This window comes from Chlorocebus sabaeus, chromosome 22, assembly GCF_047675955.1.
Source record: "Chlorocebus sabaeus isolate Y175 chromosome 22, mChlSab1.0.hap1, whole genome shotgun sequence".
In the NCBI taxonomy this organism is placed as follows: Eukaryota; Metazoa; Chordata; class Mammalia; order Primates; family Cercopithecidae; genus Chlorocebus; species Chlorocebus sabaeus.
In genome coordinates, this window is record NC_132925.1 from 70,526,818 (window position 1) to 70,552,723 (window position 25,906).

Consider the following 25,906-nt stretch of genomic DNA (forward strand, 5'->3'; position numbering starts at 1 on the left):
ATGTCCCCAAATACCTTCCTAGGCAAAGTGGCTTTTTCAGTAAAAACAATAACTGAACACCTAATTCTTAAGGCTGCCCTAGTCCACTCCTTGTGAATATCCACCTCTTTCTTGAGCATTTCCAAAGCTGACCTCACCAACAACAGCCCAGCCTCCAAACCAGCTCCTCTTCCACTGTCTCCCTTTGAATTACAGCTCCATTCTCTCTTGAATGCTGTCTGAGATTTCCCCTTTCCCTTCCCATCTTTTTTCCACCTGTCAGATAGCTCCCTCCTTTCCTTCTGTTGATCAGCACAACTTTCTCAGTCCTCATTCCCTCCCATTCAGCCTGACTGTAAAAGTGTGTGTGTGTGTGAATTATGTGTTGAACTAATAATTGAGTATTACAGTGTTATTTTATATATTTTTTGAGATGGAGTCTTACTCTGTCGCCCAGGCTGGAGTGCAGTGGTGTGATCTCGGCTCACAGCAACCTCCACCTCCCGGGTTCAAGCAATTCTCATACCTCAGCCTCCCGAGTAGCTCGGATTACAGATGAGCACCACAACGCCCAGCTATTTTTTGTATTTTTAGTAGAGACAGGGTTTCACCACACTGGCCAGACTGATCTTGAACTCCTGGCCTCAGGTGATCCGCCTTTCTAGGCCTCCCAAAGTGCTGGGATTACAAGCGTGTGCCACCGCACCTGGCCTATGGCATTATTTTAAATGTCCATGTCTGATTTCATTCAGTCCTACCACAATAGCTGTTATCGCCACTGAACAAAGTAATAAATGTAAAATTTAAGCCCAAAGAGATTGTTACATTGCTGGTGAGTTCTCAGATCTGTTCTGATTCCGCCACACACTACTGCCTGCGCGTAACCTCCAGCTACCTTCCTAAGACATAGATTTGATCGTTGTTGTTTATTTCTAAAAATCTCTTAGTTTCTCATTGCACACAGACACCTGCCCACCAACACCACAACCTGGCGTTCAAGGCCATACTTGGTCGGCATTACACATTTAATCTCCCATTCTCTGTTGTGCATACTCCTTAGTATCTGCTCATGCCTCTCTTCCTTTTTCTCCGTGTAGCCCATGCTATGTGCCTTCATGGCTTTGCTCAAACTCTTCTTCCTAGAATGCCTTTAAAAATAGCAATCCTCCCCTTTTTATTTTGCTTCCTGCCGTGTTTCCTTCAGAGTATTTTAAGTTAACATTATCAGAACCAGTAGGAAACCCTGCTCTCTGAAAGTTAATTAAAATAGTGGAGTGGGGACTTCCATTTTCTTTAAATAGATGACAGTCTGAATTTCCAAGTCAGCCCTTAAACTGCAAAGATAACAGGCTACTTGGGTAACACAACACAGACAAACAGAGAATTCCTGAAAGCTGACACGGCAAGGAGGCAAGGCTTTATCACCCAGCTGCCAGCCACAAAAAAGTTTGTAAAAGCAAAGCTTTTTTTTTTTTTTCAGACAGAGTTTCACTCTTGTTGCCAAGGCTGGAGTGCAGTGGTGTGATCTCAGCTCACTGTAACCTCTGCCATCTGGGTTCAAGCAATTCTCCTGCCTCAGCCTCCTGAACTAGCTGGGATTACATGCGTCCACCACCATGCCCAGCTAATTTTTGTATTTTTTAGTAGAGACGGGGTTTCACCATGTTGGCCAGGCTGGTCTTGAACTCCTGAGCTCGTGATCCACCGTCCTCAGCCTCCCAAACTGCTGGGATTACAGATTACAGGCGTGAGCCATTGTGCCTGGCCTTTTCTTTCTTTTCTTTTCTTTTTTTTTTTTTTTTTTAAGATTTTGAGAGGTGAAAGTTACCAAGTAACTATGTGATTAGGGTGCTTCTACTTGTAAGAAAAAGTGAGTGAGTACATTTTGCAATTCAATGCCGGGTCAGAATGAGAGTATGTTAACACTTAGCTTCAAGTGGGAAGGGAATATTCACAATTTACAGCTGTGCTACAAAAAAATGCAGCTATTTCCCATGGGAAAGGAATTTCCTTGGATGCTCTGGAGACTAGTTAACGGAGGATAAAAACACTTTCAAGAAATTTGCCCCTTAGTTCTTACACCTCTGGAGCACTTAAAGCTCTGAAATCTAATTTCATTTCCAGAGCCTTTACCGTCAATATCAATAATAAAAATATCATCTCCTGTGGGCAAGGCGCTATGCTAAGTACCCACTGGAATCAATGGGGAGGCTGTAGTGAAGAGAGGAGCTTTGGAATTTAACTGCCTGGGTTCAAATCCAGGCCCAGCCACTTGTTATGTACCTGTGGGTAGTTTGCCTAGCCTCTCTGGAACCGTTTCTTTGTCTCAATAAACAATATTTGCTATTGTTACTGTTATTAATATATTTAATCCTCACAGCAACCCTGTGATGGCACTGTCATTGTCCCCATTTTATAGGTACGAAAACTGAACTTTGTAGCTGTTAAATAGCTTACTACTTAGGTCACATAGCTAGACAGTGGCAGATTAGGGCTCCAAACCACATGCATTTTACCACTGTTAGAGGTTTCCTTTTTTGTTTTTCGGGTTTTTGTTTTGTTGTGTTTTTTTGAGATGGATCCTCGGTCTGTTGCGCAGGCTGGAGTGCAGTGGTTTAATTACAGCTCACTGCAAACTCCGCCTCCTGGGTTCAAGCAATTCTTGAAATTAGCCACCACACCTGGCTAATTTTTTTTACTTTTAGTAGCGATGGGGTTTCACCATGTTGGCCAGACTGGTCTCAAACACCCAAATCTCGTAATCTGTCAGACTTGGCCTCCCAAAAGTGCTGGGATTACAGGTGTGAGCGACTGTATCCAGCCAGTTTCTTTCTTCGTATCCCAACACAAATTTGTAAGAATCATTACCTTCCTGGCCAGCTGAATAAAGAAGGCTTACTTGACAGAAATGGAATGTTTTTGTCTTATTTCAGGTCGGGCCTTTGATGAATCAACAAAACACTTTTGTGAAAAAAACTCTTGAGAAGTGATTTTCCTCTCTACAATACTTAGTTAAAAGTTAAACAAAGTTCCCCGAGTTCTCTTGGCTGAGTTTTCAATCTGCTCATGAGCGCTATAGATCTCCCAGAAGGGGACACATAGGCAGCATTTTCCACACTTATTTTCAGCCTCTTGCTGGACTACACACTCTACTCTATGAACCACAGAATCAGAGTAGAAGTCAGGCTTCTGCATTTCACAGCTTAAGTATTTTACATTTCAAAACCCCTTGCATTTCACAGCTTAAAAAAGCCTGATGCAACTAAATGAACACAAAAACCCTAAACCTGATGCAACTAAATGAACACAAAAACCCTAAGTCCCACCTTAATACATCTTTAGACAGTTACTACCACCACAGAGGATCAGTCCTATACAGGAAGTAACTCTCTTGATCCATTTGAGTTCTCAGTTTCTTTCTCCACTGGAGTGGAGCCGTTACACCCATCACGGCTACTTGGTCATGAAATGAACTCAGCATACTTGGCCTCTTCAGGTAGCGGCTGGCTGAGACACAGGCATGTGTGGCATTCGGTAGGAATAGAAAGTAGCATGACATGAACTAATTCCACTTCTCAAAGTGCAAACCATCCAGAGTCTACGGGAGCTGTGGGACGACATTGTTGAGGGAGAATTCTACATTCCCCCACCGATAAGCATTTCCACGCCTTTTGGTTTGATTCTGGAAACACAGTAAGGGATAACATAACACATAACAATACAGTCTTGTTATCTGTGTTCCGATGGCTAATGTGGTTAATCCATTTTTTTGTGTGATCAGGAAAGACACATTGAATTACACATACAGGAAGAGGGATTAAAGAGTTGGGACTTCAAGTTGACCATAAGTAATTTTTCACTTGTCTAGCAGGAAGTTTCCCAGGAGAGAAACACATTTCTTTGACTTTCCATTCTTTTGTAGGAAAACATTGTCTGCATTGATTGTTTTTCCTTTCTGTGTTCTTTCTCTTTTTGTCTTTTCTTCTTTTTTTTTTTTTTTTTTTTGAGACAGAGTCACTCTGTCACCCAGGCTAGAGTGTAGTGGCGTGATCTCAGCTCACTGCAACCTCCACCTCCCGGGTTCAAGCAATTCTCCTGCCTCAGCCTCCCAAGTAGCTGGGACTACAGGCACATGCCACCATGCCCGACTAATTTTTTGTATTTTTAGTAGAGACGGGGTTTCACCATGTTAGCCAGAATGGTCTCAATCTTCTGACCTGTGATCCACCCGCCTCCTCAGCCTCCCAAAATGCTAGGATTACAGGCGTGAGCCACCATGCCTGGCCTATGTATCCTTTTTCTAACTCTAGATTTAAGAATAATTTTTTTAAAAATTGTAGTAAAATATACGTAAAATTTATCATCTCAACCTTTTTTAAAAGTAGTGTTTGGTAGTGTTAAGTAATGTTTATGTTGGGTGTGTGTGTGTTTGAGAGAGTCTCGCTCTGTTGCCCAGACTGGAGTGTAAGTGGCATGATCTCGGCTCACTGCAACCTCCACCTCCTGGATTCAAGCGATTCTCCTCCTTCAGCCTCCTGAATAGCTGGGATTACAGGCACACACCACCACGCCCGGCTAATTTTTTGTATTTTTAGTAGAGACAGGGTTTTACCATGTTGGCCAGGATGGTCTCGAACTCCTGACCTCAGGCGATCCACCCGCCTCAGCTTCCCAAAGTGCTGGGATTACAGGTGTGAGCCACCGCGACTGGCCGTGTTTATGTTGTATGGCCAATCTCCAGAACTTTTTCATCTTGGAGGAACAGAAACTCTGCACCCATTAAACAGCTCCCCATTCACTCCTCCTGCAGTCCGTGGCCACCACCATTCTACTTTGTTTCTATGAATTTAACAGGAGAAAAATAAAATTTTTAAAAAATATTTACAGATTTTCGAGTTAACCTGCTTCCCAGTCTGTCATTCTTATCGATGATGTTTCTTCTACCCATTATTAAGAGAGTTAAAGGTTCAAAGTAGACACAATCGGGGTCCTCAGGGAGCTGGCTGACGTTTAGAAAAATCTCTCATCACATTTTCATTCTCATTGGAAATTCCTTAGACCTAAAAACAAATACCTTGACAGTTGATCCCCATCAAGCATGCAGATGGGCAGAGCAATTGTCCCCTGTTACAAGTTAGGCCACAGACAAAAATGTAATGACAAAGGAATTCTAGCTGAGAGGACACTGCACTTCCCAGAACACAAGCGGTTTCCTGCTACAGGATGCGTCTTTGGTAGAATGCTGAGAAAATAAAAGGCTGACACCAATCCCGTGGATCATGATGTTGGAAAAGTGAGTTTCTACGCTGAGCTTCCACTGGTTACCAATAGACCCTGTCAAACCAAGCGCCAAACTGCTCACAACTCGTAACTTGACAAGTTACTTTCAAAGTTCTTTTCCCAGGCAGTTTATTATACACCCTTAGAGTTGCCAGATTTAGCAAATAAAAATATAGGATGCCCAGTTAAATTGGAATTTCAGATGAACAACGAAAAATTTTTAAGTATGTCCAATATATTAAATCTGCCAACTCTAACCTAGATCACCCCTTTGGGATTCTTCTCAATGGTAATAATCCACCACCAGCCTGCGCAGAGAGTGGTAGGAATAAAGTGTTTGGTAAAATCTTTGGTTCATTATACTACCATCAGGAAGGAAGGAACGTTGTTGTTGTTTTGAGGCAGGATTTTGCTCTGTCGTCCAGGCTACAGTGCAGTGGCATGATCATGGATCACTGAAGATCATGTGCCCCCTGGGCACAAGTGATCTTCCCATTTCAGCCTCCCGAGTAGCTAGGACTACAGGTGTGTACCCCACGTCTGGCTAATTTTGTATTTTCCATAGAGATGAGATTTCACCATATTGCCTAGCCTGATCTCAAACTCCTGGGCTCAAGCAATTTGACCACCTCAGTCTCAGTCTCCCAAAGTGCTTGGATTACAGGCATGAGCTACCACACCTGGCTAGGAAGGAACACATTTATTGAACATAGGCAAGTGCCTTCATAGCATTCTATGGTAATATACCCAAGAATCCTATTCAACAGGTCAGTATTCGTATTTTTATAATATGGAAACCCAGGCTCACAAAGGTTAGTTTATCTAAGACCACAAAACTAGGAACAGGGAGACCTGGGACTGAATGCAGTTCTAAAGGCCAAACCTTATTACTGTAAATCATAGGCCTAGAGCTGATTAGTTGGTTGGTCTTTTTGATTTTTTCCTAGGTATGTACTGGCTGGCTGTGTACTAGCTCCAGTAAAATAATGGGCAGCTAGGTGATCTTTCTAAATCTCAGTTTCTTCATCTGTAAATTAGAAAGAGCACCAACATCTTGGGTGCTATGAAGACTAAATGAGTTTGTGTAAGTAAAATGCTTCCACTTGTCGCACACGGCCAGTGCCTAGGATGGCCACCTTAAGAGCCCAAAGTGCTGTGGCTCACGCCTGTAATCCTGGCACTTTGGGAGGCCAACGCCGGCTAATTGCCTGAGCTCAGGAATTTGAGGCCAACCTGGGCAACATGGTGAAACCCTGTCTCTACTAAAAATACAAACAATTAGCCGTGCATGATGGTGCGTGCCTGTAATCCCAGCTACTCAGGAGGCTGAGGCAGGAGAATTACTTGAACCCAGGAGGCAGAGGTTGCAGTGGGCCGAGATTATGCCACTGCACTCCAGCCTGGACGACAGGGCAAGACTCTGTCTCAATAAATGAATACGTAAATAAAATAAAAGCCCAAATAATATCTTTTATCGTCCTATGAAAGAGGAGCTGAGAGGTCTGAGGGAACTGGGGACCAGAGATGGTGTAGAAATGCATGCTGACACCTGAACCCCCGTGAAGGCGCTAGAAATGCATGACGCCTAGAAATGCATGCTCACACCTAAACCCCCATGAAGGCCTTCTTTGCATGCTCACACCTGTAGCCCTGTGAAGGAGCTTCTTTGGATGAAGGATGGGCCAACAACTTCCCACCTTGCTCAGAAACAGTGGGAGGCATCCCTAGCTTTGGCCAGAGGCCAGGAGAAAGGCTTACATAATTCTTTCAGTTCTCACTTTTCACTCTGTAAATAGCTGCAACCTGACTTGGGTTAAGATCTGATCAAGAAAGGTTTAAATGGGATAGGGAGGAAATTCCAAGAATGGAAAGGCCCTGTGGCTTAGGAGGGGAGGAGAGCAAGGTCTGGCACAGCCAGCTGGCTGTTTCCTTTCCCGGCCCCTCCCTCTTCTTCCGTTCCTCCCTAGCTTTCCAATTCTTTTCTCTTCCTCTTCCTCCTCTTGTGCTCCGGCCTGCAGTTGTCCCGAGAACAAACCTCTGGTCCCTTAGATCTGTTGCCACCTACCGTGGGAACTTTGGTAAGTTTTCAACTTTCAGTGGGCCTTGTTTCTCTCATCTGCGCATTCAGGGGTTGGACCAAATGAATCCACCTTGCTTACCTGGCTGGGTGGAACTGCTGTCTTTTAAGTTTAGTCTGGATGGGTAGAAAGTGAGGAGGCCTCTTTCTTTTAGCTGTTACGCAATTAGCTCAGTCTGTAATCAGTTTTTCTCAACTCATTTGCGATAATCAGGAGTGGCATGAGGCATTGAATGAACTTGAGCTCTAGCTTTCTGCCTTTGCATATGATTGACTGTGAATAAAAGTGTCGGCTTGTTTCTTGTTTTCTTCAGCCCATCCCAGGCCTTAGTATCCCCTAACAGTAACAGAGATAACTCATCCAGGGTAGAGATCTTACTTGGAGCTTTTTGAGTCAGTATAAAAAGTGGGGCTTCAGGAATACCTTGTGTGGGTTAAGGAGCCTTAATTGATATATTGGACTTCTCACCTGTAGCAGTTTGGACTCCCTGTTTTAAGGTTCTGCTGAAAATGACTGGAGTCTGGTTTTGCAGCTCATGTAAAAGTATTTTTTAAAAACTAAATTTGGGGCCGGGCACGGTGGCTCATGCTTGTAATCCCAGCACTTGGGGAGGCTGAGGCGGGCAGATCACTTGAGGTCAGGAATTCCAGACCAGCCTGGCCAACATGGTGAAACTCCATCTCTACTAAACATATAAAAATTACCCAGGCATGGTGGCAGTTGCCTATAGTCCCAGCTACTGGGGAGGCTGAGGCAGGAGGATCGCTTGAACCCAGGAGGTGGAGGTTGCAGTGAGCCGAGATTTTGCAACTGCACTCCAGCCTGGGAAACAGAGCGAGACTCTGTCTCAAAAAAAAAAAAAAAAAAAAAAAACCAAAACAACAACAACAAAAAACCCTAAATTTGGTGTCCTCGATACTAAGGGACAATTAGCCTATGGTTTTTGTTTGGTTTGTTCTGGTTTGGTATGGTTCAGGAAACACTGCTAACACATGAAGTCTTGTTATCTATGTTCAGATCCTTGATGTGGTTAATCAGTTTGGGGTAATCCAGTTTGATCTAGTTGAAAAAGGTAGACTGTCCTCACCTAAGCAATACATATTTTGATGGAATTAATCAGTGGCCACCATAATGATAAATGCTGAAGCCTCAAAGTTAAAATCTTTCCTCTGCTCCTTCCCCATTTCCTGTCCCCTCTTCCTAGAATCCTGGAGGAGTAAGGCAAAGTGGTTAAAGCACAGGTTTGGAGTCGCATTTGCTTTGTGGGTTTAAATTGCTTAATCTCTCTCAACTCTCTGTTTTCACATCCACGAAACAGGGACACTGATGTTAATAGCATAATACGCCTGTAGAGAATGGGGTTAGCCCAGTCTCTGCCACCTGGTAATACCCAGTGAGAGAGCTGTTGTTGCTTAGAAGTATTTCTTCTTTTTTTTTTTCTTTTCTTTTTTTAATTTGATAGGGAATCTTGCCCTGTTGTCCAGGCTGGAATATAGTGGCATGATCTCAGCTCACTGAAACCTCCGCCTCCCAGGCTCAAGCAATTCTTCTGCGTCAGCCTCCTGAGTAGCTGGGACTACAGGCACCCGCCACCACGCCCAGCTAATTTTCATATTTTTAGTAGAGACAGGGTTTCACCATGTTCGCCAAGCTGGTCTTGAACTCCTGACCTCAGGTGATCCACCCACCTCTGCCTCCCAAAGTGCTGGGATTATAGGTATGAGCTACTGCGCCTGGCCCTTTAGAAGTATTTCTTTTGGGGGATTAGATGACAGCACTCATATTTTGTCACTGCTAGTTCAGGTCACTTGCTAGAGTCTCCTAGAACAAACCTCCTGAGTTGTCCACCCAAAAGCTTTGCTCAGCCTCCCTGACCATCTCTCCAATTTAAGGAGTTGATTATGGCCTCTTTCTTGAAAATATTATTATTATTATTATTTGAGACAGGGTCTCACTCTTTCGCCCAGGCTGGAGTGCAGTGGCATAAGATTGGCTCACTGCAGCCTCCGCCTCCTGGGTTCAAGCAATTCTCCTGCCTCAGCTTCCTGAGTAGCTGGGACTGCAGGCACACACCACCACACCCGGCTAATTTTTTGTATTTTTAGTAGAGGTGGGGTTTCACTGTGTTGGCCAGGCTGGTCTGGAACTCCTGACCTCAAGTGATCCGCCCTCCTCAGCTTCCCAAAGTGCTGGGATTATAAGCGTGAGCCACCACACCCAGTCAAAATCTCTGTTTTATGTTGTGTTTATCCTATTGCAGTGGTTCTTAAGCCCTTTGTTAAAAGCAGATTGCTGGGCCCCACCCTTGGCCTTTCTGATCCAGTAGGTCTGGGATGGAACCTGAGATTTGCCTTTCCAGCAAGTTATCCGAGAATGCCGATGCTGCCAGTCGGGGTACGAGGGTACAATGATAATCACTGTTTTCTTGTGTTTGTCACCTTTAATATTGCTTTACCTAGGAATCAGTAGAGAGAAACTTACGGTTAGAAATTTCTAGTTATTAAGTCCAGCAGATAATAAGCTGAATTCATCATTGAAGGCCAGATTCTACAAACAACTGAAAGAAACATGATATTCTTTTTCAATAAAGGGCAATTTGAAGGCAAGTTAGTCAGTGAAAAGCTCTTAAACTGCTAATCACCCAGGGCTTGATCAGTGCCAGTAGATTAGTTGAGGAAATTGGTGTTTATTAATAGTAACCAAGATCCTTTTTAATAATTACTTATTTATGCAATCTGTCATCCTTCAATAGAAGATCCAGCTCAAATGGTTTGATTGATAGTTAAGTTGGCACCTGTTACACCTATTTAACAGATATTCAATACAGTTTCTTTTTGTTTTGTTTTTGTTTTTTGAGACAGGGTCTCACTCTGTCACCCAGGCTGGAGGGGGCAGTGGCATGATCTCAGCTCACTGCAGCCTCCACCTCCCGGTTCAAGCAATTCTCCTGCCTCAGCCTCGTGAGTAGCTGGGACTCCAGGCACGCGCCACCAGGCCCAGCTAATTTTTGTATTTTTAGTAGAGATGGAGTTTCACCACGTTGGCCAGGCTGGTCTGGAACTCCTGACCTCAACTGATCTGCCCGCCTCAGCCTTCCTAAATGTTGGAATTACAGGCATGAGCTACTGTGCCTGGCCTAAATAAACTTTTGTAGCTGCTATGATCACTAACCCTCTCCCATTCCTTCAATACAGTTCAGAACCTTGATGGGTCATCACAGGTTTCTAGTAAGCATAGACAAAGAAATGACTTCTCATCAAGGCCTATACAAGGCAACCCCAGAAGACAGGCAAATGTTTCCAATTAGTTCCATTCCTGATAACAGTAAATCTTTGGTTTGCATGGGACACAGTACTAAATAGAGTTCTTAACTGTGATGACTTGCCCAAATCCTGGGAGACCCGTGTCATAATCTTTTAATTTCTGATTAATTAATCAGAAATTAATCAATCTGATTAATCAGAAATTTAAAAAAGATTAATAAGCTGTATGGTACATTTACACTTAATAACAGGCTTTAGACTTTACTGAGTGTTCAAATAGGCACTTAACTATGGCTTTTTTACATCCACATATGCATTTTCTGAAATAAGGATTTTGAGTTGAAAAAAGAACTCCAGTCCCAAGTTAATCTTTTCTTTTCTTTTCTTTTCTTTTTCTTTTTTTTGGAGGCAGGGTCTCACTGTCACCCAGGCTGGAGTGCAGTAGGTGATCATAGCTCATTGCAGCCTTGACCTCCCAGGCTCAGGTGATTCTCCCACCTCAGCCTCCCAAGTAGCTGTGACTATAGGCATGTGCCACCATGCCCAGCTAATTTTTTTGTATTGTTTGTAGAGACGAGGTTTCACCATGTTGGCCAGGCTGGTCTCGAACTCCTGGGCTCAAGTGACCCATCTCGCCTTCCAAAGTGCTGGGATTACAAGTGTGAGCCACTGCACCCAGCCCCAAGTTAACTTTCTAAACAGGTTAGGTTTAGAACGTGAAGTTTCTGTAGCTGTTTCCACTTGGATATTATATTTAACATGCATTTTTATGCACCCTTGGTTTGGGTTTCAGGTAAGGAAGCGCTTTGTTTGGAGAAGAAAAGTGAAATGCGGGGCTGGTGTGGTGGTTCAAGCCTGTAATCCCAGTACTTTGAGAAGCCAAGAAGGGAGGATCACTTGAGCCCAAGGGTTTGAAACCAACCTGGGCAACATAGGGAGACCTCATCGCTACCAAAAAAAAAAAAAAAAAAAAGGTGAAATTTGTGGCTTTGGGGCTTGGGCTTTCTTTTCTTTTTTTTTTTTTTTAAGCTGTTCTAGAAATAGAGGATGCCCTCACACCAAGCATAGGACAGCAAGAGTCTTAGTTTTCTCTAGGAAGTGCTAGCATGCCCAGTTTGCTAATTGCCTGCACTCCCTTCTACTCCAGTCTCTGAGGGCAGGTGGCTGATTGTTGCTGTGCAAGCCCACAATTAGCCACAAGCAGGTGCACTCATTTGCTGGGGGTGGCTTTTTCCACACAAGTGCTCCAGCACACACAAAGGGTAGCCTCAGTTTTGCCAGCCATGTGGCTTTCTCAAAAATGAGTGGGGTTGGCACATTCCATCAGGGTACTTGGGGTCAGCAAAGAAAAACAACAGCCCATGAAAGGGGGCTTCAGAATGACCCAAGGAATTGTTGCCTGAGAAATAGTTGTAGTAGTTAAATAGAAGGTCATGGGCAGCTTCCTTCTGGAAAGTTATCGAAATTGGAATCTGGAATGCCTAAGGGAGGAGTTCAGCCTAGATAATCAGATAAAATGCAAGCATGTTCTTCATTGTGACATCTGAATTCCTGCTGAAATTATGGAGAGAAGCAATTTCTGGTTTGGTCACTGAGAAGTAGCAAGTGATGTAGATTTATGGGCATTCTCTCTGGCTAGGGCCCGGAGAAACCAGTCCCTCATGGCAATTCTGGTCAAGTGCATCTTTAAAATAACATATCCGTTGCCATTAGGGTCAGGAATGTCCAGTCAGGTTGAGTGTATTTATTGCTGGTGAAAGGCAGAGACATCCCGATTGAGGCTTATTCACCTCCCCTACTACTTTTGGGCCCTCCCTCTGAACTCTGAGGTTGATCCTGACTCATAAATCATGCCTCCTGCCCAGCCGGCCAGGGAGGGGCCTTCTGTGCAGAAGCCAGACCTGGCCGTTCCTACAAGCTCCATAGATCCCTGCAGCCTCAGGCTCCCAAACAAATTCCCCAGGAGGGTGAACAAATAAGCACTCAGCTACTGCCAGTCCACTCAAACGTGAAATCCTGTTTGATCCTAAACTCTGAAAATGATCGAGCTTAACCTTCTAGAATAACATGCCAGTGTTTCTAACACCCCAGTGGATTCCTTTTTGGTTCAGTAGGTTCTAACCTCTTGCGTCACCATTGCAGCACCTCACCATAACAGGGCAGTGAGCTTGAACTTCGGCTTTCCTTACATCCACTCAACTGGCCATACTTGATTCCATTTTTGTTGTGAATTATATCACATAGAAGAATGCATAAAACATGTATATTGATATAAGGAACAAATTAGAAGGATGCAGCTGGGCCGGACACGGTGGCTCAATCCTGTAATCTCAGCACTTTCGGAGGCAGAGGCAGGCAGATCACCTGAGGTCAGGAGTTCGATAACAGCCTGGCCAACATGGCAAAACCCCGTCTCTACTAAAAATACAGATATTAGCTAGACATGGTAGCGCATACCTGTAGTCCCAGCTGCTGGGAGGACTGAGGCGGGAGAATCGCTTGAACCCAGCAGGAGGAGGTTGCAGTTAGCCAAGATCATGCCACTGTACTCCAGCCTGGGTGACAGAGTCTCAGAGGGAAAAAAAAAAGACGATGCAGCCATATAACCACTGCCAGTGAGGAATGTTGCCAGGACCCCAGAAGCCTCCTGCCCCTCATTGTATATTGTACTTTCCTACCTGCAGTAAAATTCCCTCTTTCCTCATGGGCTTTCTGACTCTATGGTACATATTTTCTTGTCTTTGTTTTGTTAAGCCTATAGCACCCAGTATTTCCAGGCTGTCTCCCATCCAAGAACTAACCAGCCCCTTCCTAGATGAGACGAGTTCGGGCGCTTGTCTTTATGTGTGATTCTTTCTAGTTTCATTTTGTTTGTTTTGAACCTTTATGTACGTGAAATAGTGATTGTGTTTCTTATTTGGGGTCTTGTATCTTTGCTCAATATGTGTGAAATTCATGTTATGTGTAGCTATTGTCTGTTTTCCTTGCTGCATGGTATTCTATTACTTGAATACATTACAGTTTGAGCATTTGTAATGTTATGGGATATTTGAGTTGTTCTTTTGTGTGAACAATGTTGGTGTAAATCTTTTTTTTTTTTTTGAGACAGAGTCTTGCTCTATCGCTGAGGCTGGTGTGCAATGGCACAATCTCAACTCACTTTAACCTCCGCCTCCTGGGTTCAAGCAATTCTCCTGCCTTAGCCTCCAGAGTAGCTGGGATTACAGGTGCCCGCCACCATGCCTGGCTAATTTTTGTATTTTTTCAGTAGAGGTGGGGCTTCACTGTGTTGGTCAGGCTGGTCTCAAACTCCTGACCTCAGGTGATCCACCCGCCTCAGCCTCCCAAAGTGTTGGAATTACAGGCGTGAGCCACCACACCTGGCCCTAAATCTTATTGTTGTATATAAATTTCTCTAGGGATTATATCTAGCAGAGGATTACTGGGTTATAGGGTATGCAAATTTCCAAAATGATTGTACCAATTGACATTCTTACTAGTAATGGATGAGAGTTCCTACTGCACTACATCTCCATATAAACTAGATCTTATTGGAGTTTTAAAAGTTTGATAGTCGCCAGACGCGGTGGCTCACACCTGTAATCCCAACACTTTGGGAGACTGAGGCAAGTGGATCACTAGGTCAGGAGTTCAAAATCAGCCTGGCCAACTTGGTGAAACCCTGTCTACTAAAAGTACAAAAAAATTAGCCAGGCATGGCGGCAGGTGCCTGTAATCCCAGCTACTCTGGAGGCTAAGGCAGAGAATTGCTTGAACCCGGGAGGAAGAGGTTGTAGTGAGCCAAGAGTGCACCGCTGCATTCCAGCCTGGGTGACAGAACGAGACTCCATCTCAAAAAAAAAAAAAGTTTGATAGTGTGGGTGGGTGCGGTCTATCTCTTGATCATGAGGTCAAGAGTTAGAGACCATCCTGGCCAACAAGGTGAAACCCCATCTCTACTGAAAATACAAAAAGTAGCTGGGCGTGGTGGCGTGCACCTGTAGTCCCAGGTACTCTGGAGGCTGAGGCAGGAGAATCGCTTGAACCCGGGTCCTTGTTTAGGACCAAACAAGATCGCACCACTGCACTGCAGCCTGGCAACAGAGTGAGACTCCGTTTCAAAAATAAAAAAAAGTTTGATAGTCTGGTGTGTATTAGTAATTAATTGAGGATTTAATTTGCATTTCCTTGATAACTTATGAAGTTGAACACTTTTTTTCTGTTGGCCATTTGGATTTCTACTTCTATACACTGCTTGTTGAAGAGTTTAGCCTATTTTTTCTGCCAGGCTGTCTGTCTCAGTCATCTTTTAATTATTCTGCTGGCTTTTTCTTTTAGTGTTATAGTCACGTCCACAGCTCAACCACTTCAAATATCGGTGATGGCTTGCTGGAAAATTCCTATATTAAACAGCTTCTTATAGGAAAGTGATGTTATATATTCACAAGGGATATTTTGCAATAGTACAAATGACCAGATTTGGAAGATTAACAGGAGCCTTTTCTAATGTGAAGAAATAAGGGCATATTCTTCCCTGAGAATGTAATTTTGGGGGGCTGGGCATGGTGGCTTGTGTCTGTAATCCCAGCACTTTGGGAAGCTAAGGCAGGAGGATTGCTGGAGGCCAGGAGTTTGAGATCAGCCAGGTCAACATAGTGAGACCCCATCTCTATGAAAAATTTAAAATTAGCCAGGCATGGTGGCATGCATCTGTGATTCTAGCTACTTGGGAGGCTGAGGGGGAGGATCACTTGAGCCCTAGAGGCTGGAGGTTGAGGCTGCAGTGAGCCATGATTGAGCCACTGCACTCCAGCCTGGGCAACAGAACAAGACCCAGCCTCAAAAAAAAAAAAAAAAAAAAAAAAAGTGATTTTGAGGGATAGTCAAAATTCCACAAATAGCGAGACAAGTAATTTGCCTAAATTACTTGTCTCCTTTAATCATTCACTACTGACAATTTGCAGTTAGCAAATTATCTGAAACTAGAAACCAAGAAACTGAGAAGGCATCTTCTCTCCATTCTTTTTTTTTTTTTAATAAGAGAATCTCACTCTGTTGCCCAGGCTGTAATACATTGGTGCAATCATAACTCACTAGAGCCTTGAACTTCTGGGTTCCAGTGGTCCACTTCAGCCTCCCAAGTAGTCAAAACCACAGGCACATGCCATGACACCTGGCTAATTTTTTAAAAATTTCTTGTAGAGACGAGGTCTCACTGTGTTGCCCAGGTTGGTCTCCAACTCTTGGGCTCAAGTGATCCTCCCGCCTCAGTCTCCCAAAGTGTTGGGATTATAGGCATGAGCCACCATGCCCAGCCAGCTCTGACTTATGTGAAGAGAAATTAACTGAAGTTTTTATCTCCATCACACACAGTCAAATCTGTATCTTATATGAAACATGGACGATGTTCTCCTCTCTTTATAGTTCACACCATTTCTCATTGTCCCCAGGTCTGATGCTGAGTTTGACTTACCATTTCTCAGCTCGCTTACCCAGTTGATTTTTTAATTCCTATCTCACTTGGCCCCTATTAGACATTTGCATCTGAGATGTCTAATATTCAGAGTGACATAAGAGAAAAATTCTGTAAGTCTAAAAGATATGCTTTGTAGAGTATTACGGTAGAATTTTCAGGATTCTTATAACTGAAGGCAGGGTTTCTCAATCTCAGCACTATTGACATTTTGGGCAGGATCATCCTTTGTTGTTGAGGGCTGTCCTATGCATTGTAGGAACTGTTGTAGGAACTACCCAGTAGAAGCCAGTAACACCTCCTTCCTCAGCTGTGACTATCAAAACTGCCTTCAAACATTGCTAAATGTCCCCTGAGGGGCAAAATTGCCAATGTTGGGAACCACTTTTTATTTTTTTGAGATGAAGTCTCACTCTTGTCCCTCAGGCTGGAGTGCAATGGCACAATCTCGGCTCACTGCAACCTCCGCCTCCAGGGTTCAAGCGGTTCTCCTGCCTCAGCCTCCTGAGTAGCTGGGATTACAGGCGCCTGCCACCACACCCAGCTAATTTTTGTATTTTTAGTAGAGACGGGGTTTCACCATATTGGTCAGGCTGCTCTCAAACTCCTGGCCTCAGGTGATCCACCCGCCTTGGCCTCCCAAAGTGCTGGGATTATACGCATGAGCCACCGCGCCTGGTTAAGAATACTTTTTTTCAAGGTAGTCTAAATTCTCCTTAAAATGATCCCTAATCCACGTCCCTATTAATGCACATTTTAGTTGCTTCTCAGTGATTGATTAGTACCCCAAAAAAGGTCTTAATGAGTGAATATTCATCATTATCTCAGATACTGGCTCATGATTAACCTTTAGTAATTTATTGATTTATTCAGCCAACATTTCTAAATAAATAACATCTTATAACTGGAGTAGATTCTGATTGTGTATAGTTCAAATTACTCTTGAAAATTGTTGGGAAAATGATATGCTGAAGACTAAGCTTCATCTTTCAATAAATCCAACACAGGTGGTATTTTTCTCCAGTTGAAACACACAGCTATTTCTTTAGGCACTAGATATAAAGATTGCTTGAGTTTAGCAGACATGTATTAAATGCCTAAATGCCAGAAAAATCTGTGTCATGAGATACTTGTGCTTTGAGGGACATAGGACTAAGGACAACATCTTCAAGTCACCTGTTTTGTACTTATTCTCAACCATGAGCTTATTGAATGGAATGACAGATAAAATTTCTCCCTCACTTCTTTCCCCATTCTCCTTTCCCTTTTGGCTGACTGCATTTGTATGAGTTAAAAACAATTCCAGCATGTGACACTCATTTCTACATATTTTTGTTAACTGAATAAATAAATTTATGATAAATAGCAACTTCCAATCTAGTGAGGTCTCCACTGCCACAAAATTAACTGTAATCCAAGTAAGTGAATGTTAGGCTGGGTTCTTGAAACATGGCCTATGGTTCAGCTGGATCCAGATATAACAACAAGCATGTGGTTGATGTGGATGATTCATAACACGATGTTGTCCTGAATTTATCATTTTTGAATATATGCATGCATTTGCCCTTCATTAAAAAAAAAAATCACAATTTAGGAGTAAATGTATCAGACAGTCTTGGGTTTGAAAAAAAAAAGTAAATGTGGTATGCCAGACAGAACATAAAAGAGATTATTAAGAAAAACATACTGGGAGTTGACAGTTGACCTTTAATATGAATGAATTGGATTGTGGTATATTTTGATTTTCAGGAAGCACAAACCAGTTTCCCAAGATTGTCAGTGTGGTTAAGCCATAACACTCAGATTTCAAATGAATAGAGAGATTTATTCTTATGTAAGAATAGGAGCCAAGTGACTATTTCCTGTAGTAATTTGGAAAGCTAGATCTTTCACCTGTAGGAAAGGCCACAACCCTGGCTTTGAAATGTAATAGCAATAAGGAATGGTTCAATGTTTGGTCCTCCAGCTGGGGGCTCATCTACTTCAATAGATAATAATAGTATCTACTGCATGGAAATGCTTGTGATGAGCCTTACATGAGTTAAATAATGCCCAAGAAGTGTGTTGCATGGTATCTGGCACTTGGGAGCCTTTTATCGAAGGGTAGCTAGTGGTAAAGATGGGAAGAAGTGGAACATAGGAAGAGTTAGCGTTATGCTGTTTGATGAACACCAATTTGATCAGAATTTTGAGTAGCTGTTTCCTGTGCTTATTCTACACTCTAATAGACTCTAGATAATCATGTTCTTTTCCTCATAGATTATATCCTTAAATACTCAGCAGTTATTTTCTCTCATAACCAACTGTGACTGGATAGTATTACCTGTTCTCCGTTTTTTTTTGTTGTTTTTTTTTTTTTGAGACGGAGTCTCACTCTGTCGCCCAGGCTGGAGTGCAGTGGTGTGATCTCAGCTCACTGCAAGCTGCGCCTCCCAGGTTCATGCCATTCTCCAGCCTTAGCTGCCCAAGTAGCTGGGACTATAGGCACCTGCCACCAAGCTCGGCTATTTTATGTGTGTGTGTGTGTGTGTATTTAGTAGAGATGGGGTTTCACCATGTTAGCCAGGATGGTCTCGATCTCCTGACCTCGTGGTCCGCCTGCCTTGGCCTCCCAAAGTGCTGGGATTATAGGTGTGAGCCACCGCACCTGGCCCGCTCTCCCTTTTTTAAAGTTCTGTAAAGACCACACTTTTCTCTTGACAACTAGAATTTTGCCGTTTTATAATTAGATAATAGCTAACCTTACATGAGGTACATTTTAGTTCACTTAATGTGACTTAAGAGATATCTTGGGTTTCATTAGAAGCACGTTTTCTAGTCATCTTCTAGTCAAGAGATTTCTGCAGATGACTGAGTTGGTCTGCTATATTTCAGAGGGTTGTAAGGAAGTAACAGAAGAGTAATATAAACAACTACATAAACCTTTTCATTGCAATGATACCTATTATGAAAAACTGGTGATGTTATGTGAATGGTTTCATGATAACCAGTATTCCACCATGATGAATATTATGTAGCCACTAAAGATAATTAGTAAGATACTGTAGGAACACGGAGAAAGTGGATAATGAAATGTGAAGAATATTCTGTAAAAATCCAGTGTGAAAAATGTACAATTATAATCATAGTTATGTGTAAAATAGACACTTGGAGACAATATTATAAACTTCAACATCTCATCATAGAACTCAGTTGTTAAATTTGGGGGCTGTTTCTAGTTAGAGTCCATAACCATGTGTATGTTGGCTTCAAGATGCTGTAAATAGTTATTTTTTTTATCTCATCCATTTGGTGACCAGCTTCAATAATTTTTTGGATAGCAGTACCTGACATTATCATATTCTGTTTCTTTTTAGTGATGAGAATGCCAGGAAAGATTTAAAGACGTTACCAGCCTTTCCAACCAAAACTCTTCAGGAGCATCCATCCCTTGCCTACTGGTAAGCCAAATCCACATAACAGGTGACCCATTCTCATAGCCTCCATTCAGAACTACATGCTTTTCAGGGCATTAAAAGAAATGTAAGTGAGAAAAATATCAAATTGCCCATCAATTGTATAAAGTAACCATAGGTAGACCTTGATCCTTTCAGTTTAAGGATGTACTCGAAGCTTACTGGAGATCATTATACCAAGACATGTCTTGCTGTCATTTGCAAAAAGCAGCTGGCTGATGTTTCTTTCAAGTGCGTAAAATGTCTGTAGAGTATGCTTCTAGGTGAATATATAATATTCAGTATATGTGCAGTCACTGTGTAATGCAGCTTTAATCTAGCAGAATGTAATATAAGTGTTATAAAATACAGATTTCCTTGGATCAGAGACTTTCATAATGACCAGAGGTTTCTACTACAGCTAGATATTGCATATATTGAGTTGGTTTAGTTGTTTGTACTTTAATGAATCCATAGTATCCATTTTCATCCCACATTTTTTTCCTAAATTACGTTTTCCCTTGAAATACTTATATTCTTGTTAAATACATTCTCTTTGGTTTTAGTCTGAATCCTCAAGATGGTTTTTCTTTCCACTAAAATGTTACAAAATAGACATTACAAAATAAATATTCAATATTGAGACGTTTAGTATGAAGTTGGAAGTATATTCCCAAATATATAGTGAAAGTAAGCGCTGAGGCTACACAGCATCTTGACTCTGGAAACTGCTAACCATGTCATTTTCAAGTGATAGTTTTGTTTGTTTGTTTGTTTGTTTGTTTTGAGACAGTCTTGCTCTGTCATCTAGGCTGGAGTGCAGTGGCGTGAACTCGGCTCACTGCAACCTCCACCTCCCTAGTTCAAGTGATTCTTGTGCCTCAGCTTCCCGAGTAGCGAGGATTACAGGCACCCCCCACCATGTCTGGCTAATTTTTGTATTTTTAGTAGAGTCAGGGTTTCACCATGTTGCTCAGACTGGTCTCAAACTCCTGACCTCAGGTGATCCACCTGCCTTGGCCTCCCAAAATGCTGGGATTACAGGTGTGAACCACTGGGCCCAGCCAAGCGATAGTTTTATTTATTTATTTATTTATTGAGATGGAGTCTCCCCCTGTCGCCCAGGCTGGAGTATAATGGCATGATCTCCACTCACTACAACCTCTGCCTTCTGGGTTCAAGCAATTCTCCTGCCTCAGCCTCCCAAATAGCTGGGATTACAGGCATGCAGCATGATGCCCAGCTAATTTTTTGTATCTTTATTAGACACAGGGTTTCACCATGCTGGCCAGGCTGGTCTCGAACTCCTGACCTCATGATCCGCCTGCCTTGGCTTCCCAAAGTGCTGGGATTACAGACATGAGCCACTGCACCTGACCTCGATAGTTTTTTAATAATAATAATTTAAAAAAGACATTACTAATGACAACTAGTCATATGGGGATAGAAATACTTCATCTTCTAGGTTATACTTGAGATTTCCTTTCCAGTCAACAGGTTTTGCTCTAGGGCAATAAAAGGGTTTTCTCCTAAAGCAATGTGTCTGTAAGTGGTGATAATAGAGTATTTTAGATTGCACACAGACTCAGAAGCAGTTTAAATTCTTTTAAAATCTTTCTGAATCATTCAAGGAGAAAGTCTTTAATGCCTAATACTTGCTGAGCTCCCTGTTTTAACCAAAGAGAGTATAGGCCTTATGCTCAAAATTTCTTCAATAATGCTCTACAACTAACATTTGATATCATTATTTTATATGTATTATATTCCATCGAATTATGGCAAAAGATCATTTTCCACTTGAGAAATTAATATTGTTTCCTTTTCTAGTAAATTAAGTTTTTGTTTGTTTTTTGTTTATGTGATGGAGTTCCACTCTTGCTGCCCAGGCTGGAGTGCGATGGCGCAATCTCGACTCACTGCAACCTCCACCTCCTGGGTTCAAGTGATTCTCGTGCCTCAGCCTCCTAAGTAGCTGGGATTACAGGCGTGTGCCACCACATCCAGTTAATTTTGTGTTTTTAGTAGAGATGAAGTTTCACCATGTTGGCCAGGCTGGCCTCAAACTCCTGACCTCAGGTGATCTGGCCGCCTCAGATTCCCAAAATGCTGGGAATACAGGTATGAGCTACTGAGCTTTAAGTTTTTTGGGGGGAGGACATATTTTCACTCTTGTCGCCTAGGCTGGAGTGCAATGGCTCGATCTTGGCTCACTGCAACCTTCACCTCCCAGGTTCAAGTGATTCTCCTGCCTCAGCCTCCCAAGTAGCTGGGACTATAGGCACATGCAACCACGCTCAGCTACTTTTTTGTATTTTTAGTAGAGACGGGGTTTCACTGTGTTAGCCAGAATGGTCTCAATCTCTTGACCTCAGCGTCCTAAAGTGCTGGGATTACAGTCGTGAGCCACCGCGCCTGGCCATGTGCTTTAAGTTTTAAAGGTAGCAATATATATATTATATAAATATGCTACATAAAATATAAGTTGAAGATGATAATGCAGGCATCAAATGTCTGAAGTTCAGGAATCCATCTCCTATGGAAACAAAAGCCAAATTCTATCTACCAAACAAGTTGCTGAAGGCTTTCTCTCTCAAGTTTGCTGATAATGTGGAAACTGTGCCTGTACCTCAGATAATCATGCATTGCAATCCTTCTCCTTTCTTTGTTTTACAGTGAGGACAGGGTAATTGAGCATTATTTGAAAATCAAAGGTCTCACTCGGGGTCAGGCTGTGGTTCAGTAAGTATCTTTCCTTTTGCTTAGATATAATTTTAATATCTCTCATTTGAAGGTATCACTTGAAATGATTTCTGTTGTGTAGTTTTTGTGAACATAGTCCTTATCTGGTTAGAAATATCTTACCATGAATTAGAAAATGTCTTGGGTCATTCTATACATTGATGTCACCAACTCAGATACCTACCAGTGTCAGGCAGGTAACAAAAATGAGAAATGTAGGCCAGATGTAGGGCAACAGGGAATGGTGGGGACTGTGGTAAACAGATGAGCTTTCATCCTAAGTATAGGCAAGGTTATTCAGGCATAATGTTGCCAGATCCTTTGTTTTCCAAGAGAAGCTGGAAATTCAGATTTTTAAATCTTATCTCATTGGAAAGTAATTTAAAGAAAATTTAATGTAATGTTAGCCGAATAAAACCTATCTAGAGGCCCTGTTTTGTCCCCCAGTTTGTGACTCTACTTTGAGTCGAGTTAGATAATCTGTTTTTTCATGCTACTAAGAATTAGCTGTTGTAACATATTTCTACATTTGTGACTTACAGAGTTACCACCCATTATTAAGAACAGGCCAGCACAGTGGCTCATGCCTGTAATCCCAGCAGTTTGGGAGGCTGAGGTGGGCAAATCACCTGAGGTCAGGGGTTCAATGCCAGCCTGGCCAACATGGTGAAACCCCATCTCTACTAAAAATACAAAAATTAGCCGGGCATGTTGGCAGCCCAGCTACTCGAGAGGCTGAGGCAGGAGAATTGCTTTAACCAGGGAGGCAGAGGTTGCAGTGAGCCGTGATTGCACCATTGCACTCCAGCCAGGTGACAAGAAAGAAACTCTGTCTCAAAAAAAAAAAAAAAAAAAGAGTTGCTACACTAAACTTTTAAAATTATTTCTATGCCTGTGAAAACTGAAATAAGGACTTGGAGATTGTAGATTTTCCTCACACTCCTACTTCTTTGCTCTAATCTCTCTCTCTCTCTCTTTTTTCTTGAGACAGAGTCTCCCTCTGTCACCCAGGCTGGAGTGCAGTGATGCGATCTCACCTCACTGCAATCTCCGCCTCCTGGGTTCAAGCAATTTTCGTGCCTCAGCCTCCTGAGTAGCTGGGATGATACAGGTGTGCGCCACCATGCCCAGCTAATTTATGTATTTTTAGTAGAGACGGTTTCCCCATGTTGGCCTGACTGGTCTCAAACTCTTGACCTCAAATAATCTTCCCACCTCAGCCTCCTAAAATGCTGGGATTGAAAATATGGGCCACTGTGCCCAGCCTCTAGTCTTGTTTTTATCGAAACACACCTTCTGTTATCTTTGCAGCAGAAATCAGAAGTTAGCATCCTGAAGTTGGATCCTTGATATTTTAATTCATCTTTCTGAACTGAAAAGTAAAAAGAAGTAGTGACAATTTCCATTAAGGGTTTTAGAGTAAACTAGTGAGTACAGTCATGTACCGTTTTTGTCCACATATACAATGGTGGGCCCATAGGATTATAATACCATATTGTTACTGTATCTTTTCTATGTTTAGATACTCAAATACTTACCATTGTATTATAATTGCCTCCAATATTTCAGCTCAGTAACATGCTGTACAGGTTGGTAGCCTAGGAACAATAGGCCATACCATACAGCCTAACTGTGTAGTAGGCTCTACCATCTGGGTTTGTGTAAGTGCACTCCATGATGTGTACACAAGGACAGAATCACCTAACAACACAATTCTCAGAATGTATCTTCATTGTTAAGCAATGCGTGACTGTATATTACAAAGTCCCATGCTTAAGACATGGAAGCAACCCAAATGCCTATCAATGATAGACTGGATCAATTTAAAGAAAATGTGGTACATACACACCATGGAATACTATGTAGCCATAAAAAGGAATGAGATCATGTCCTTTGCAGGGACATGTATGAAGCTGGAAGCCATTATCTTCAGCAAACTAATGCAGGAACCGAATACCAAACACCACTTGTTCTCAGTTATAAGCAGGAGCTGAACAATGAGAACACATGGACACAGGGAGGGGAACAACACTTACTGGGGCTTGTCAGGAGAGGGCGGGGGTGGGAGAGAGCATTGGAGAAAAGCGCTAATGCATGCTGGCCCTAATCTCTAGGTGATATGTTGTTAGGTGCAGCAAATCACCATGGCACACATTTACCTATGTAACAAACTTGCACATCCTGCACAAGTACCCTGGAACCTAAAAAACAATTAAAAAAAAAAAAAAAAAAAAAACCGTAGCCACGCTTAAATGCAGAGTCTTCTGATCATTATTGTGTGGCTTCATCTAAGAGAAGGTTTCACTTGGTGGTTAAGGCTCTAGGATGTAGAGCCCGGCCCATTTTGTTAGAATTCTGACTCTGCAGTTTAGTTGCTGCATGACCTTGACACATTTAACCTCTTATATTCATTTACATGTAGGCCATTTACTTTTAAAACATATGTCAAATTATTGATTACAGCTTCTGGAGAAATTGATCGCCAAAATGTCATTAAAAATCTACTTGTGTTAAAACAAGAGCCTCAGTTCCCTGAGGGCAGAGAGGAAGCGTTACACAATTTCGTCCACTCCAAAGGCTTAAAGGTGTACAATAAACACTACTGAATTAAAAATAGCAAGTAGCAGCATCGTCGCTTTAATTTTTATTTTTGGGGGGGACTTTTTTTTTTTTTTTTTTTTTGGACAGATTCTCGCTCTGTCTTCCAGGCTGGAGTGCAATGGTGCAATCTCGGCTCACTGCAACCTCCACCTCCCGAATTCAAGCAATTCTTGTGCCTCAGCCTCCAAAATAGCTGGGATTACAGGTGCCCGCCACAACACCCAGCTAATTTTTGTATTTTTAGTAGACACGGGGTTTCACCATGTTGGCCAGGCTGGTCTTGAACTCCTGACCTCAGGTGATCCACTCACCTCTGCCTCCCAAAATGCTGGGATTACAGGCGTGAGCCACTGCGCCCGGCCTCGGGGGGACATATTTTTTAAGTCAGGTTTACATAATTCATAGTTTTAAAGTATATAGTTCTAGGAGTTTTGACAGATGTTTCTAGTTATGTAACCTCTACCACAAGCAATATATGGAATAGCTTTATTGTTTAACTTATGAGTATGACCCAAAAGTTGGTGCTCATTGCTTGCATCATTAGGGGCTTACTTTAAAAACACGTGCAAGTGGAGTTTATAATACGGTACATTCCTAATCCGTAAACATTTGAATGTGTGGAAAGTAACATTTTCTGTAATTTTGAAATTGAGGTTCTGTTAGCATTTTCCTAACATTTGGATAAGCTAAAATATATTACTCCCCAAAATAGTTTATTCTGTTTCTATTTGAGTGAAACTTATTAATTATTCTAACAGTGAGGAAAGTAGAAACATGGTGTTTCTTTAAATCACTTTTCCCAAAAGAGAAAATAACTATTTTAATAAGATTGTGATACATATTTATTTTCCATAGGTATATGAAAATAGTAGAAGCTCTACCAACTTATGGTGTCCATTATTATGCAGTAAAGGTAAATCGTTTTACATAACAAAGCTTTCATGATTATTGAGAGTTATTGCACAATACCAGCTTTTCTCGTAATATATAAAAGGCTGATTTTATCTTGCCATTTGTAGCAAATTATAAAGCACATTATTTTTGCAAAATACTTGCTAT

General features: G+C 42.2%; 1 protein-coding gene across 3 annotated transcripts in view; it reads left to right on the forward strand.

Moving 5' to 3' along the window:
- The window catches only part of FRMD4B (FERM domain containing 4B), a 363,826-nt gene that overhangs the window by 289,378 nt on the left and 48,542 nt on the right, over nucleotides 1-25,906 (forward strand). For all 3 annotated transcript variants that reach the window (XM_007984946.3, XM_007984948.3, XM_073009939.1), the window contains 3 exons: nucleotides 19,430-19,513; nucleotides 22,181-22,246; nucleotides 25,703-25,760. In XM_007984946.3, the coding sequence (XP_007983137.3) occupies nucleotides 19,430-19,513; nucleotides 22,181-22,246; nucleotides 25,703-25,760 (208 nt within the window). The remainder of the gene's footprint in view (nucleotides 1-19,429; nucleotides 19,514-22,180; nucleotides 22,247-25,702; nucleotides 25,761-25,906) is intronic.